The sequence below is a fragment of the Ranitomeya variabilis genome, chromosome 5, assembly GCF_051348905.1.
Source record: "Ranitomeya variabilis isolate aRanVar5 chromosome 5, aRanVar5.hap1, whole genome shotgun sequence".
NCBI classification, from domain to species: Eukaryota; Metazoa; Chordata; class Amphibia; order Anura; family Dendrobatidae; genus Ranitomeya; species Ranitomeya variabilis.
The window spans coordinates 646307288-646320718 of NC_135236.1; the positions used below are offsets into that span (position 1 = coordinate 646307288).

At 41.9% G+C, this 13431-nt stretch overlaps 1 protein-coding gene across 2 annotated transcripts in view; it reads right to left on the bottom strand.

Annotated features, from left to right (window-relative positions):
* CAMK2A (calcium/calmodulin dependent protein kinase II alpha) overlaps positions 1-13431 on the bottom strand; it is a 251630-nt gene that overhangs the window by 167275 nt on the left and 70924 nt on the right. For both annotated transcript variants that reach the window (XM_077266328.1, XM_077266329.1), the window contains exon 2: positions 5267-5361. In XM_077266328.1, coding sequence (XP_077122443.1) covers positions 5267-5361 — 95 coding nt within the window. The remainder of the gene's footprint in view (positions 1-5266; positions 5362-13431) is intronic.

Sequence of the window (13431 nt, forward strand, 5' to 3'; positions counted from 1 at the left end):
AAAATAAATAAAACCAATTCAACGCCTGCAGTTGAATTGTTCATTCTGCCTCCCAAAGATCGTAGTAGCACTCTTTCCCTCCCGAGCAGTACTGTATAGCCACATAGGGTATTTCCATGTTCAGCAGAAATTGTGTGACAAATTTGAGAATAAATTTTACCCATTTTCTCATGTGAAAATGTAAAATCTGGGGCTAAAACTAAATTTTTGTACTAAAAGTGTAATCATTTTTTCTTCACCGCCCAATGCTATGGGATATGGTTACTAAAAAAAATTGTTTTGAAATTTTTGTTGGAAAAATTAGAAATTGCTGATCAACTTTTACTAATTTACTAACCAAAAAATATGTTTAAAAAATTATGCTGATGTAAAGTAGACATGTGGGAAAAATTATTCATTAACTATTTAGTTTCACACTTGCGTTGAGGACACCTGATGATGGCAGCTTACTTCCTCCTTGCTTCCTCCGTGTAGCTCTGCCTACCAACGTATGCATCCTGCGTTTCACTGCATACCTATCTTTAACATTGGGTACGCAGGGACATGCGTTGTATGCAGATGCATCCGCATGCAGGGATATGACGTGTGCGGCGACCGCACAAAAACAAAAAATTTTGTCCTTTTTTTCTTCAGACAATTGGTCTGGAGACTTGTCTTACTTTGATCAATGTAAGTCAATGGCTCCTTGAAAAAATGAATAGCACATGAATGTCATCCATATTCGTTCTGTATTTTTCTGTTTGATGGATAGGAGAAGCTATTTTCTTCTTCATGTGCAAAAAACAAAGAGAACAAAGATTTTAAAAAAACTGACAAAAGGACCAAAAATGGGTCTGGCACACTAAAAACAATTCGTAAAAAAACCCCAATGTAGGAAACCAACTGAGGCCGGTTTCACACGTCCGTGCCTCCGGTACGTGTGGTGACAGTTTTCTCACGTACCGGAGATGCTGACTCACGTAGACACATTAAAATCAATGTGTCTCTGCACATGTCAGCGTGTTTTCACGGACCGTGTGTCCATTTGAAAAACACGGAGACATGTCAGTGTTCGTGGGAGCGCACGGATCACACAGACCCATTAAAGTCAACGGGTCCGTGTAAACACGTACCGCACACGGATGCTGTCCGTGTGCCGTCCGTGTGCCGACGTTGCAGGAGACAGCGCTAGAGTTAAGCGCTGTCCCCCCTGTGTGTGGTGCTGAAGCCGGAATTCATTCCTTCTTCCCAGCAGCGTTTGCTGGAGAAAAGGAATGAAAAATCATTGTTTTTTATTTTTTTTGCCGTTGAAATAAAGTTCCCGGTAACCAACCCCCTCCCACCCCCTGTGCGCCCGCCCGCTGGAAATAAAATACTCACCCAGCTCCCTCGATGCTTCCACTCAGCGCCGCAGCTTGTCCTATATGAGCGGTCACGTGGTGCCGCTCATTACAGTGATGAATATGCGGCTCCACCTCCCATAGGGGAGAAATCAGTAGCACACTTGAAAATAAGAAACTTTGTAATATATCTTATTAGAGAAATCTGCTTATTTCACCTCCTGGACTGATATTTAATATTCAACATTCTCAATTTACACACAGACACACAATGCAAAGACTTCTCCCCTTTTTATCTGGTGTGATTTTAACATTTTGCAGCACACCTGTTACTTGCCACGGGTGAGTTTGAACGAGCGTCATATGCTTGAACAAAGTTGTTTACCCACAATTCCCACAGGGGTTTTGTGTGAAATTATATCTAATTTGCCTTTTTTTTCTCTGTTTGTGCTGTTCCAATACACACGAAGGAGACAAACATGTGTGTAACAAAAGATGTGTAATTGCAGTAATTTTCTGGGAAAATACTTCATTTTCTGGAACAATTTCAAGGCTGCCATAGTGCCAACACCTTTTGCCATGACTGTATATTATAAAATTTTTATAATCATGTCTACTATTGATTTATGAGAACCAATACTTGCAATTAATTGAAATTAATATAGAATAGATGGGATCCCATAAATATACATTCCTTTCATTATTTTGCATCATTTACGCCCCAAGAAAAATCCATGTATCTTGAATTCCCCAGCTGCTGATAAATTTAATCAGCAGTACATTGTATATTTTCCCGTTTACTGTGTCTCCCAATTCTCTAATTTGCGGTTGTCAATTATAAATGGCCCGTGGCAATGTTTCCGTGTGCACCATTGCTTATTAATATGAAGGCGAGCATTCACATAATGTTAATTCATTGTAATGGTATCATAAATGAGCTAAAGGAAACTTGGGATTTTCTACATTTTGAGACCCCCATAATACATTGTACTTAGGTAATAAAAAAAAAAGACTTGAATCAGACAAGCCCTTCTCATTCCTTATGTTTGACCCCTGATAAAATAAAAAAAATTTATACTCACCTCCCATGTCGGTACCATTCCAGTGGTATCGGCCCTGGCTTTCCCGGTGCTCACGTGACATTATGTCAGGTGAGCCCTGTCCTCAATCAACACTGGCTTCAATGCCCCGCCTTTGGACAAATCGAACATCAACAGGAACTCAGGGCTGAGGCTGCTCTAAGACTTTTTCTTGAAGACCGATTTGTTCAAAGTTGGGAACAAAGAAGCCAGCACTGATTGGCCGGCATTAGGGCATTACTGCCCTTACTGCTGTATGGGGCCCGGTGAGCAGAAGGAAAGAGGGAGAGCTGGACTGTGTCTGGGCCCCCCCCACTTGTGCGGATATGGAGCTTTCTTATCCAATGCTGCACTGCTGTCAACGTAGAATAGCCACACAGCTCCAGGGCCTCGTCTATGATGCGCTTGTGATGGCGTGTACTTGACAACATCATCACGTACGAGCCGGCCACTCGCAAGGAGGACAGCAGAAGGGATCGTCTAAGAGGTGAGTATGAAAACCTTTTTTTGTTCTAAACTGAATTAAATGACGGGGAGCAAATGAGGATGAATCGAGACTGGGGGATGGGGTACAACAAATAATGAATAATTGAGACTGGGGGGTCGGGTGTAGCAAATAACGATTAATTGAGACTGGGGGGTCGGGTGTAGCAAATAATGAGGTGAAACATTCCCTTCAAGAAAAATAAAGAAAAGTATATCTGAAAAGCATATTGGATATTTAAAGAAATATTTAATAGGATAGAATACAGTAGGGCCCGGTCAAAAGAGTCTACCTTGGGAACTGTTAAGGTGTGATTGGTGAGGATGTGGAAGTGGAATTTTTCCAAGAGTGGGCGGTGGGACTGTGGAAGGTTTAATGGGATGGAGGCACAGCTGGGGTGGAGCTTGGGCAGAGTTTCAAGGATCCCGAAAATTCCTAGTTGCAGCCCTAGGCTCAGGGCTTGCGTGATGTGACAACCTCATGTAAGTCCCAGGAACGCGATTGCCAACACCGTTGAAATGGCACTGGCACAGGAGGGGAATAAAATGTTTTTATTTTAATGGGGCCAAACACTCAAATTGAGAAAGGATTGTCCAAGTAGTGGACAACCCCTTTAAGGCCTCGTTTAGATGTCCAATTTTCATGTATGAAAGACATACGTATTTTTCATGGATAGCATTCATGCCTGTGATAGTCTATGGAGCTTTTCAGATGTCCGTAATTTTTCGTGAACCAAGAGGTTCATGGAAAATCCCACAGTCATGTTCGATTTTGATTCAAGGGTCGGCAATGCAAGTCAATGGGTCCAAGAAGAAATTGGACTGCACTTGGATGACATTCAAGTGCAGTCCAATGTACACAGACTGTCGGAAGGAAAAGGTAGAGAAACTTTTGCTTTTAATTTCTCTGCGAGGACTCTTGGACCACACTCTGTTGTAGTTGCATTTTGATTTTTGTTGTTTGATGGTATAATTGAAGTTCATTCTATTAAAGAGTGTCCCCCAATAACACTGCAATCAAAGTTCCCCTATTAACAGTTCTTCCATTAATGGTGCCCAGAAAAGGCCTCAACCAAAGCGCTTTAAGAGTACCCTAATTAAAAGGTCTATAAGAGTGTGTCCACCAATAACATTGCCATCAGGGTGTATTTACAGTATTAACAGTACAATGAGAATATAACCATTAAATGGGTTGTGCCACGAACAAAAGTATATTTTAATCAATAGATATTTGAATAATAATAATTTCCACAATTGGATGTGTTTAAATAAAATGTTTCTGTCCTGAGATAATCTTATAAATGTGCCCCTGCTGTGTACTGTGTAATGGCTGTGTCTGACCATGCAGAGCTGCTCCAGCTTATGGTCTGATCATGCCACAGCTCCTTGGCAGGGAGAGAGTATACAGACAGGACAGCATGGGATTACAGCTCCTGGGCAGGGGAGGACGCAAAAGAAAGTATACAGACAGGACAGCATGGAAATATTCTTTCACTGCCTGTTTTTAAACAATATATTACCTCAAAGAAAGAATCAGTTGTGGTCACGTGCTGTCCTGTTTGTATTCTCTCTTTTGCTTTCTCCCCTGCCCAGGAGCTGTGGTATGATCAGACCATGTTCCTGCACTGTCAGACACGGCCATTACACAATACACAGCAGGGGCACATTTCTAAGATTATCTCAGCACAGGAACATTTTATTTAATCACATCCAATTGTGGAAATTATTATTATTCCAAGATCTATTGATTCAAATGTAGTTTTGTTCACAGCACAACCTCTTTAACTGTTCTAATAGAGTAATCCCCGAATTAAAATGCCATTAAAATTTCCCTATCTACAATGTCTCTCTTAAAGAGGACCTTTTGCCAAATTTGTCATGCTAAACTGGAAAGAGAATGTAATAGTTGCTGACGAGTACAATAACTATATATTTTTGTCTAATTTTGCCTGTTTTCACGTGAAACCCAACAATCTTTGATGAATCCCATTGACTTAGAAAGGAGTCTGATATTTTGAACACTTGTTCACACTTTTGAAACCATTTTATTTTTTTAGTTTTAAAAGACAAAAATAGAAAACTTTGAAAAATCTGAGCAAATTGCCATCCGCTAAGACGCTATGAGTCCGAGATCTATGTCACTCGGTGATTACAACATAACTCCGAGCCTCTCGTATGATATATTCAGCTCTCACCTTCTTGTCTCTCTACCAGTTATGTCTCATCTCCTCCATCATGGTGACACATGTGCCCTCTTTCATACCACATTCCTGAGGGTTTTTTCTAATTAGTTTTCTGTAGATAGGATCTAGATTTATTCCATATGTAGCTGTGACCTTTTCTATCTATCGGGGAAAAAAATAAAGGTTGTCACCCCACACTCACCTCGAGCTGAAAGCTTCTTCGTGTTAATGATTTTCGCTGCATACTCTTGACCAGATATAACTTTCACGCATCTACGGACAATGGAGAAAGCTCCCCTAGGGAAGAAAAAGGCAGCATGGTCAATATTTAGTTACTGTGCATTGAAATGTCAGCAGCGATCACTTATGGTAGCAGAAATTATAAAGCTTTAACACAACTATGAGTTAGAAAAAGTTGAACTTTCGTCCACATTTCTTGTGTAATATGTTGCAGTCAGTCTTGGACTGGCCCGCTGGAGAACAGAAGAATCCTCCGGTGGGCCGCTGCGCAGGAGTGAGCCACCACCCTCTTGCACTTAGCACAATACACTTGATTCACAATATTCAGACAAAGGCGGCATCTTATTAATTTAACAATCAACCCAATTTATTGTTATAGAATTTTGTGAATGAGGAAAAAGTCACATTTGCATGTAGCTGAAAAGTTGGGCCCTGGAGTTGATGTTACTGGTGGGCCCTTGACACACCAGTCCGACACTGATTGAAGTTATACATATATGTGATTTTTTTATGGGGTTAAACCAATAAAAATGCATCTTTTTTATTAATTCATCTCTATTATGTCCCACAACGGTTCCAGGTCTGCTACATCTAGACGGTAGGCTGCATGGTTGCATGATGCGACCATACAGCCTGCCATCCAGCAGAGACACTGAGCAGCATCTGCTCAGTGTCTCCCTGTGAACTCTTTTTTTTTTACATTTCTGATGGATACCCTGATTTTTTTGGTAGCAGTTCTAGGTATTTCCATCCTCACTTCAGACCCTATGCTTTGCAAATGACATTAGCAAGGCCAGCCCTCTTCTCTGACTATGCACCAGCTATGACGGAGAAGGGGGCTGGCTCAGCTATTGAAAAAGGCAGTCAGCTGAAGTAGAGATGAGCGGTTCTGAATTTCAAATTCACCAACTTTGACATATTTTCCCCCATAGGAATGTGATTTGTGGTGAACAAATTAACGCAAATCTCAATACTGGAAAGACAAGACAGGAGGCAGTAGCGGTTAGTGAATAGGGGATAACTTTTTTGCGGGTGTGGGTGGAGGGGGATAACCCTTTAAGAACACTGGATTTTAGCTATGGCTCTAACCAGCCAATAATTTTAGTTGCTCGTTTCCAATATCAGCTTACTCTAGCTGTCCTTGAAGGTCATTCTTGAAGGTGATATGGTCCTTCATGCTCTGCTCGTATAAAACCTTTGGAGATTTGGAAAGATATAGACTAAAAATGTCCACCTCATCACCGATGGACTTCAAGTAGGACAACAAACCTAGGAGAGATCCAGGAAAAAGTTTCCCGTGAATCATGATCCATGTTTCAATGGTGGCATGGATCATCTAGCAGATGATCCCTGTTAGGGCCAACATTTCCCTAGAATATGAATACTTTATGTAACATGTGATTTAGTCCTACCTTTGGATTTTGTCATTGTAGCCTCTCATAAATATGTAGCAGCTGAGGTCATCCCAGCATACTCCACCAAAGTTACCCCCAGGAAAACTGCCAGTGCGAGTTATACCTCAAACATGATGCATTGTATCATATGTAGAGCAATTTACCCCTAAAGAATATTATCCAAGAAGGAGATAAATATAGAGCATGACCCCTGGGAATATAATGATTTAGTGTACGTCAAGCAGAAACTGTACACTTTAATGAACAATGGTTTTAGGGGATGTATATTTAGAAGATTCAGATGAATTATGTCCATTTTAAACAAGGATAAGGAAAGGGTTATGTAAAAAGGGCAAGTATCACGTACACGTATTTATCGGAGGATGCAAATTCTCTTCTTGTTGCATTGCATAGTATGCATATGTACAGCCAAGGCCTGAGGGGTGCACAACCGGTGTAGCCACACATAATAAAGCGGCACTGCAGACAACCATCACTATGAATCTCTACATCAGTTGGATAGCAGTATTATTTTGACATTTAGTACCTTTATTTGGCCACTGTAAGTATTATTTAAACAATGTTTGGTAATATAGATTTAGGCATATGATGGTGGTGGCGCTACCAAAAGAAGATAATGCACAGGGCACCATCCAACATAAGGCCAACTCTGTATATCGAAATTGCTCTGTACACTGGCTGTCAGCTTTGTAGACCCCTAGACAATTCCCTAAATTGTGGATCAGGTAATGACAGTAACCAGTTTTGATATAGTTTTGCCCATGATTGGTGAGGGCGGGGTTACACAGATTGGCATGTGACACCTAGCCCTGGATTGATAATCTGCTGATAAAATCATCTCATTGACAAACGAGATTTTAACTCGTTAGTTGAGTGATTGCCAGGCTGTTCAGAAAGGCCAATAATTAGGAAACTAGCATCCCAAGCAAAGTTTATTTCTGATTATTGGGCTTTCTACATGAGACTTTAGAGTAGAACTATGAGGGCTTTTCGTACTTTACCATGTTTTATTGCCTCAAACTTGCAATTAGCTCAAAATTGTATACATCAGTTTAGTTCCATGTCAACGAGTGGTCTGTTTCTGAATGTCGGGTCTTGATTTACAAAATTTGTAACATTGTCCAAATCTTATTACCATTTTTAATCCAGGACTTTAGCTTTATGAGACTAGAGATAGAAGCAGCTGATTCTCTCCTGCACATGGCCTAGAAATTGTGGCCTAAGTAACAGAAATCTATTGCCTGGAAATAAAGAATTATGATGGTGCCCGGTCTGATCAAATCATTCAGTCTGAGCATCTAATTGCTGGCTCCATCTCAGAAATATCCATCTGCCTAGGAAATAAATCATGAAGCTGATTGGCTTCATCTGTGAGAGCCACTAAGAGATATCTATTCTTAGCAGTTCTGGATTGTGAAGATGACTTCTAACTAGGACAGACCTGATGTAACTGGCCATGATCAATTGCTCAAAATTTACAGTAAAAGCCTACTACAGTTCATCAGTCATTGGATCACTCAGTTGGACTACCAGTCGAACAATGAAAGCCTTCTACAGTTCATCAGTCATTGGGTCACTCGATTGGACCACCAGTGGAGCAGTGAAAGCCTTCATCATTGGGTCACTCGGTTGGACCACCAGTCGAACAATGAAAGCCTTCTAGAGTTCATCAGTCATTGGGTCAATCGGTAGGACCACCAGTCGAACAGTGAAAGCTTTCTAGAGTTCATCAGTCATTGGGTCACTCGGTTGGACCACCAGTCGAACAATGAAAGCCTTCTGGAGTTCATCAGACATTGGGTCACTCGGTAGGACCACCTGTCGAACAGTGAAAGCTTTCTAGAGTTCATCAGTCATTGGGTCACTCGATTGGACCACCAGTCGAACAGTGAAAGCCTTCTAGTGTTCATCAGTCATTGGGTCACTCGATTGGACCACCAGTCGAACAGTGAAAGCCTTCTAGTGTTCATCAGTCATTAGGTCACTCGGTTGGACCACCAGTCATACAGTCAACATCTTTGTTAGCATATTAGACTGACATTTTTTGACACCAGCCAGTGACAGAGAAGACTGTACATGAATACTTTCACACAAGATTTGTAACCGTTCACTATGGCAGCCAGTCTTCCTCACTATGTAATCCGGCCTATGATCAGATACCAGCCTCCAGCTAATGGCCAAAAACACTTAGCTATCTTGTAACAATTGAGCTGTTCTGCTTAGTCTCGATTATCTTTTATATTAGAACAAAATTAAATATGGAATCAACTTAAAATTGACATTTTATGCTTCATTTACTTGCTAAAATAATGTATAGCTCTGGAGGATGGCACACATCATAACCAAAGGTTAGAATTTTATACCTATAGGCCGTCCACATGCCACTGTATGCTGTTTCCAAGAGCAAAGCTCCTATGGGACAATAACTCAGTGATGCACAGTACACTTAGGTATAATGGTGGTACAGTTTGGGCCAATAGCAGTTTATGGGCTAGTTCTATGTGAAATTAAGAGGGCCAAATGTATCTATAGTAACAGTAGACCTGTGCCTATAGGTATCCTTGAGAGTATGGTGCCTGTATAGGTAAACCCATCTATGTTTCGAATCTCAAAACTGGTACACCCTGAATCTTTCTGAAAATACCCTCTATATGCCCAGAAATCATCTCAAAAAGGCCACTTTTTGGTATGTAGTTGTAAAGCCTCTGTCACTCCAGCTCTATTCCACACCCAGCGCTGATTCCTTGTCCTTTACTGATGGCTCCTTAGCCTGAATTCACACAGCATAGATGCTGTCAATCAAGCAGAAGGAGGCTGCTCTGGGAGGGGAATAGAGCTGGAGTGACAGAAACTTCACATCTACCATAGTCATTTGGATATCAATTCTAATGCTGATTTCTCAGTAAGGGAGGAATGGACTGGCCATGTAAAAGTACTGCTGGACTTGTCTTTGAACAAACTACTTGGGCATTTAAATAGTTTGTGGGTGAAATCCCGATGACACATTCCCTTTAATGCCTATTTAATGTCCATAAAATGGGACCTAACTGGGCATAGGATAGGGGTTGTCTTCAAGAGTATATGTCTCTGAATCATCAACGCAATTTTGCCAGTTTTTCCTAGCCCTGACAAAATCAGTATAACTGAGGCGGGACAGGGATGCGGTGGGGGTGTGATGCCACAATTTGTCTAGTTCATGATGAGCTGTGGCGTCAGGGACTGGAGTGGTGCATGGAGGCACTAGGTTTATGGACAGCCATGCACCTTTTTATGAATCAGGAGTGTCTCTCTTGATCATGATCCCTCATCAAGAATCGTAGCCTATGCCTAGGTGCAGGCTACTTGAAGGTGCCAGAACGTCTATGCCTTTAGGCTCCTTGGATGTCAATCCAGCACTGAAAATGATACTGGATGCCTTTATTTCTTCTAAATACATTTTACCATACAGAGATGGATTGCTACTTAATCCTTCAAAGGAAATATTTCCTGACAATGTCAAGGTCCTTTATTGTTTCCTAATCTCCATGCTGGTGTAATGCGCTAAGAGGAGCCTTGATGCAATTCTGTAATGTCATCAGCCAGCATAATAACACCTTCTTGATGCTCACCTCTGGAAAATCTCCCGTGAAGCTTATTAAATATGTTGCTTTTTAACTCGATCTTAAATTCCCTGTTTTCTCTTTGTTGAGCGCTAAGTACTTGCTGTCTGATATAAATGAGGATCATTTTACTGTTAAATTCGTTCTTGAAATTGCATCCCAACATTGAAGTGTAGCTGAAAGCTTGGTAGGTCCAGACTACAAAGAGCATCTAATCTTGAGATTTTAACATGCCCAATATTTTTATGTTCAGGGAAGATAAGCCGATGTCAGCAATCTTCAGCTATAAACTATGGTCCTGGGTCCGGGCAGGTCCACTTCCAAATTGGGTCTGAAACAGAACATTGTTTTCTTTAGGCTTCATTCTCACGTTGAGCTTTTTGATGTTGCAGATGAACATCAATAACTCACTAAAAAGCACATTGTGGGAAAGTAGCCTTAATGACTTGTCAGGATGTGACCAGAGCTCTGTCTGAAGGGGGCTGGCTGACTTATGTATTCAGTAACCGAGCCAGCCCCCTTCTTCACCTGTACATCAACTGTGATAGGAACGCGGGCTGGCTTAGATACTGAAATGAGCAGTAAGCCACACAGTTCTGGTCACAGTCCTACAACGGAGTTACTGTCTTGTTTCAGACACAAGCTTGAGGGCCTGCTAGGACTTGCTTGTAGACGAAGATCAGGGCACCTTTCATACATAAAGTATATTCGTAAATTGCATAAACTACTAATTTAAATGCATTTAACTATATTTTGTTTGAGCTTGACAACTCCTCTAAAACTTGACACAAAGGCTAAAGGGTTATTCTCAACATGGAGTGTGGAGATCTGGCCTCTATGGCATTTTTTTCTTGGCTAAAACATATATGACACTGTTAAGACTTATACAGGTAGGAACCTCGGCACCACAAAAGAAAATGAGACTGTAGATCTTGCTGAAGTGTAAATTTATTTTGATTCGTCAAGAAGTCAAAAACAGACGTGGTCCAACGTTTTGACCGGGAGCGGTCTTTGTCATGGACATCTGCGTGAAGGAGTAGCTGGGGATCAGGGAATGCAACAAGCAGGATATTAGCTGTAGATCCATTTTCTTTTGTGGTGCTGATGTTCCAACCTCTATCAGATGTCTAACCATCACACTTATGTACCACCATTTGTTGTTATCAACCTACTGCTTTAAGTAAAGTTTAGTTATAGTTTAGTAAACCACTGCTGCCTCTCCTGTTTCTTCTCTACATCACCATTATGGGGTGTGCCACTGACCATAAAGCCATGGGGTAACAGTAATGCTGGCGCCACCCCTACACATCTCTGGGCATGGGCATGGCCACCATCAAAGACACCAGGTTCCAAGCCAAGCCTGACGTACTGGGTTCTCTTTACGCTGCAGCACAAAATGAAAATTCTTTGTTGGGGTACACAAATCTGTCATTGATAAAGTCTTGGGTCTATTGGTGGATAGTAAACTCAACTTTAGCAACCAATGCCAGGTAGCTGTGCCAAGGAAAATGTATAATGTGTATATTTTGCATTCCAGTGTATGAGAAGAGCAAAAATTTTCTTGAAACATATAATATTACAGGTTATTGGTGCTAAATTTTGGAGATGGGATGTTGACCCGGAAATTTAGGCTTGGGCTACATGGCAACTTTGGCTACGACACCTGCCATACGGCCAAAGGTCATTCGGTGTCACTGTTACACCCCAGCACAATTCAAGTAAATGAGGTCACAATGTGACCCCGTGGGTACAGCAAGTCACAGAACATCTGATGTGGTTAGCCTTTCTGTGACTTGCCTCTTGTGGTCACAGTATTTGAATTATACTACAATGTAGCAGCGACACCTACAAATTTTGGCCGTACGGCAGGAGTCACAATCAAAGACGCTGTGTAGTCGTAGCCCTATTTTGCCATATTTGGAGACAAGAAATAATTTGCCTCCTCTGGATGAAAAAGTTAGGATAATAGGATAGACTTGATCAACCAGTGTCTTTTGTCAACCTTAAAGGGGTTGTCTCATGTTTGGAAGTTACTCCCTATTCGCTGGCTAGGGGATGTGTTGTGAACTCTGTTCTCGAACTCCCTCCTGTGGTCAGGAATGGTATTTCTGTGAGTTCTGTCCGTGGGTTCCCTCTGGTGGCTGAAAGTGGAGCTGCTGGTCTTGAAGTGGCTTCATCAGCTGCATCGTTTAGGACTGGGCTGGTTCCTCTATTTAACTCTGCTCAGATCGTTACTTGATGCCAGCTGTCAATGTATCAGTACTAGTTCAGATCTCACTTGGATCTCCTCATGACCTGTCTACTCTAGCGGAAGCTAAGTCCCTGCTAAGCTCATTTGTTGTTCATTTGTGTGCTGAATATATTTCTGAGTACCTGCTAAGTTTCTGTCCAGCTTGCTTATCATGATATTGTCTCGCTAGCTGGAAGCTCTGGGTTGCAGAGTGGCACCACCGCACCGTGAGTCGGTGCGGGGGTTTTTCGCTCACTCTGCGTGGCTTTTGTAGTTTTTTGTGCTGACCGCAAAGATCCCTTTATCTATCTTCTGCCTATTTAGTAAGACTGGCCTCCTTTGCTGAAACCTGTCTCATTCCTGTGTTTGTGCCTTCCTCTTAACTCACAGTCAATATATGTGGGGGGCTGCTCTTTCCCTTTGGGGTATTTCTCTGAGGCAAGGTGAGGCTTTATTTCTCTTTAGGGGTAGTTACCTCTCAGGCTGTGAAGAGTCGTCTAGGCAGTGTCAGGCACGATCCACGGCTAATTCTAGTGTGTGATAATAGGATTAGGGTTGCGGTCAGCAGAGCTCCCACTTCCCAGAGCTCGCTATATTTTGCAGTTTGACTATCAGGTCATTCCAGGTGCTCCTAACCACCAGGTCCATAACAGGGATGACTTCCAGTTCGCAGGGGGTCCACCTGCTGGGACTCTCGCTGATCCCTAGCCCTGAGTGAATGGGGCAGTGGTTGATCAGGCTCACACAACTCCATTCATTCTTAATGGGAGTGCTGAAGACAAGCCGAATGTAGAGCTTGCCTATCTCTGGCAGTTCCATAGATAATGAATGGAGCGATAGGATTGACCACACGGTGCTCTTCAGAGGCTTGCTTCATAAACAA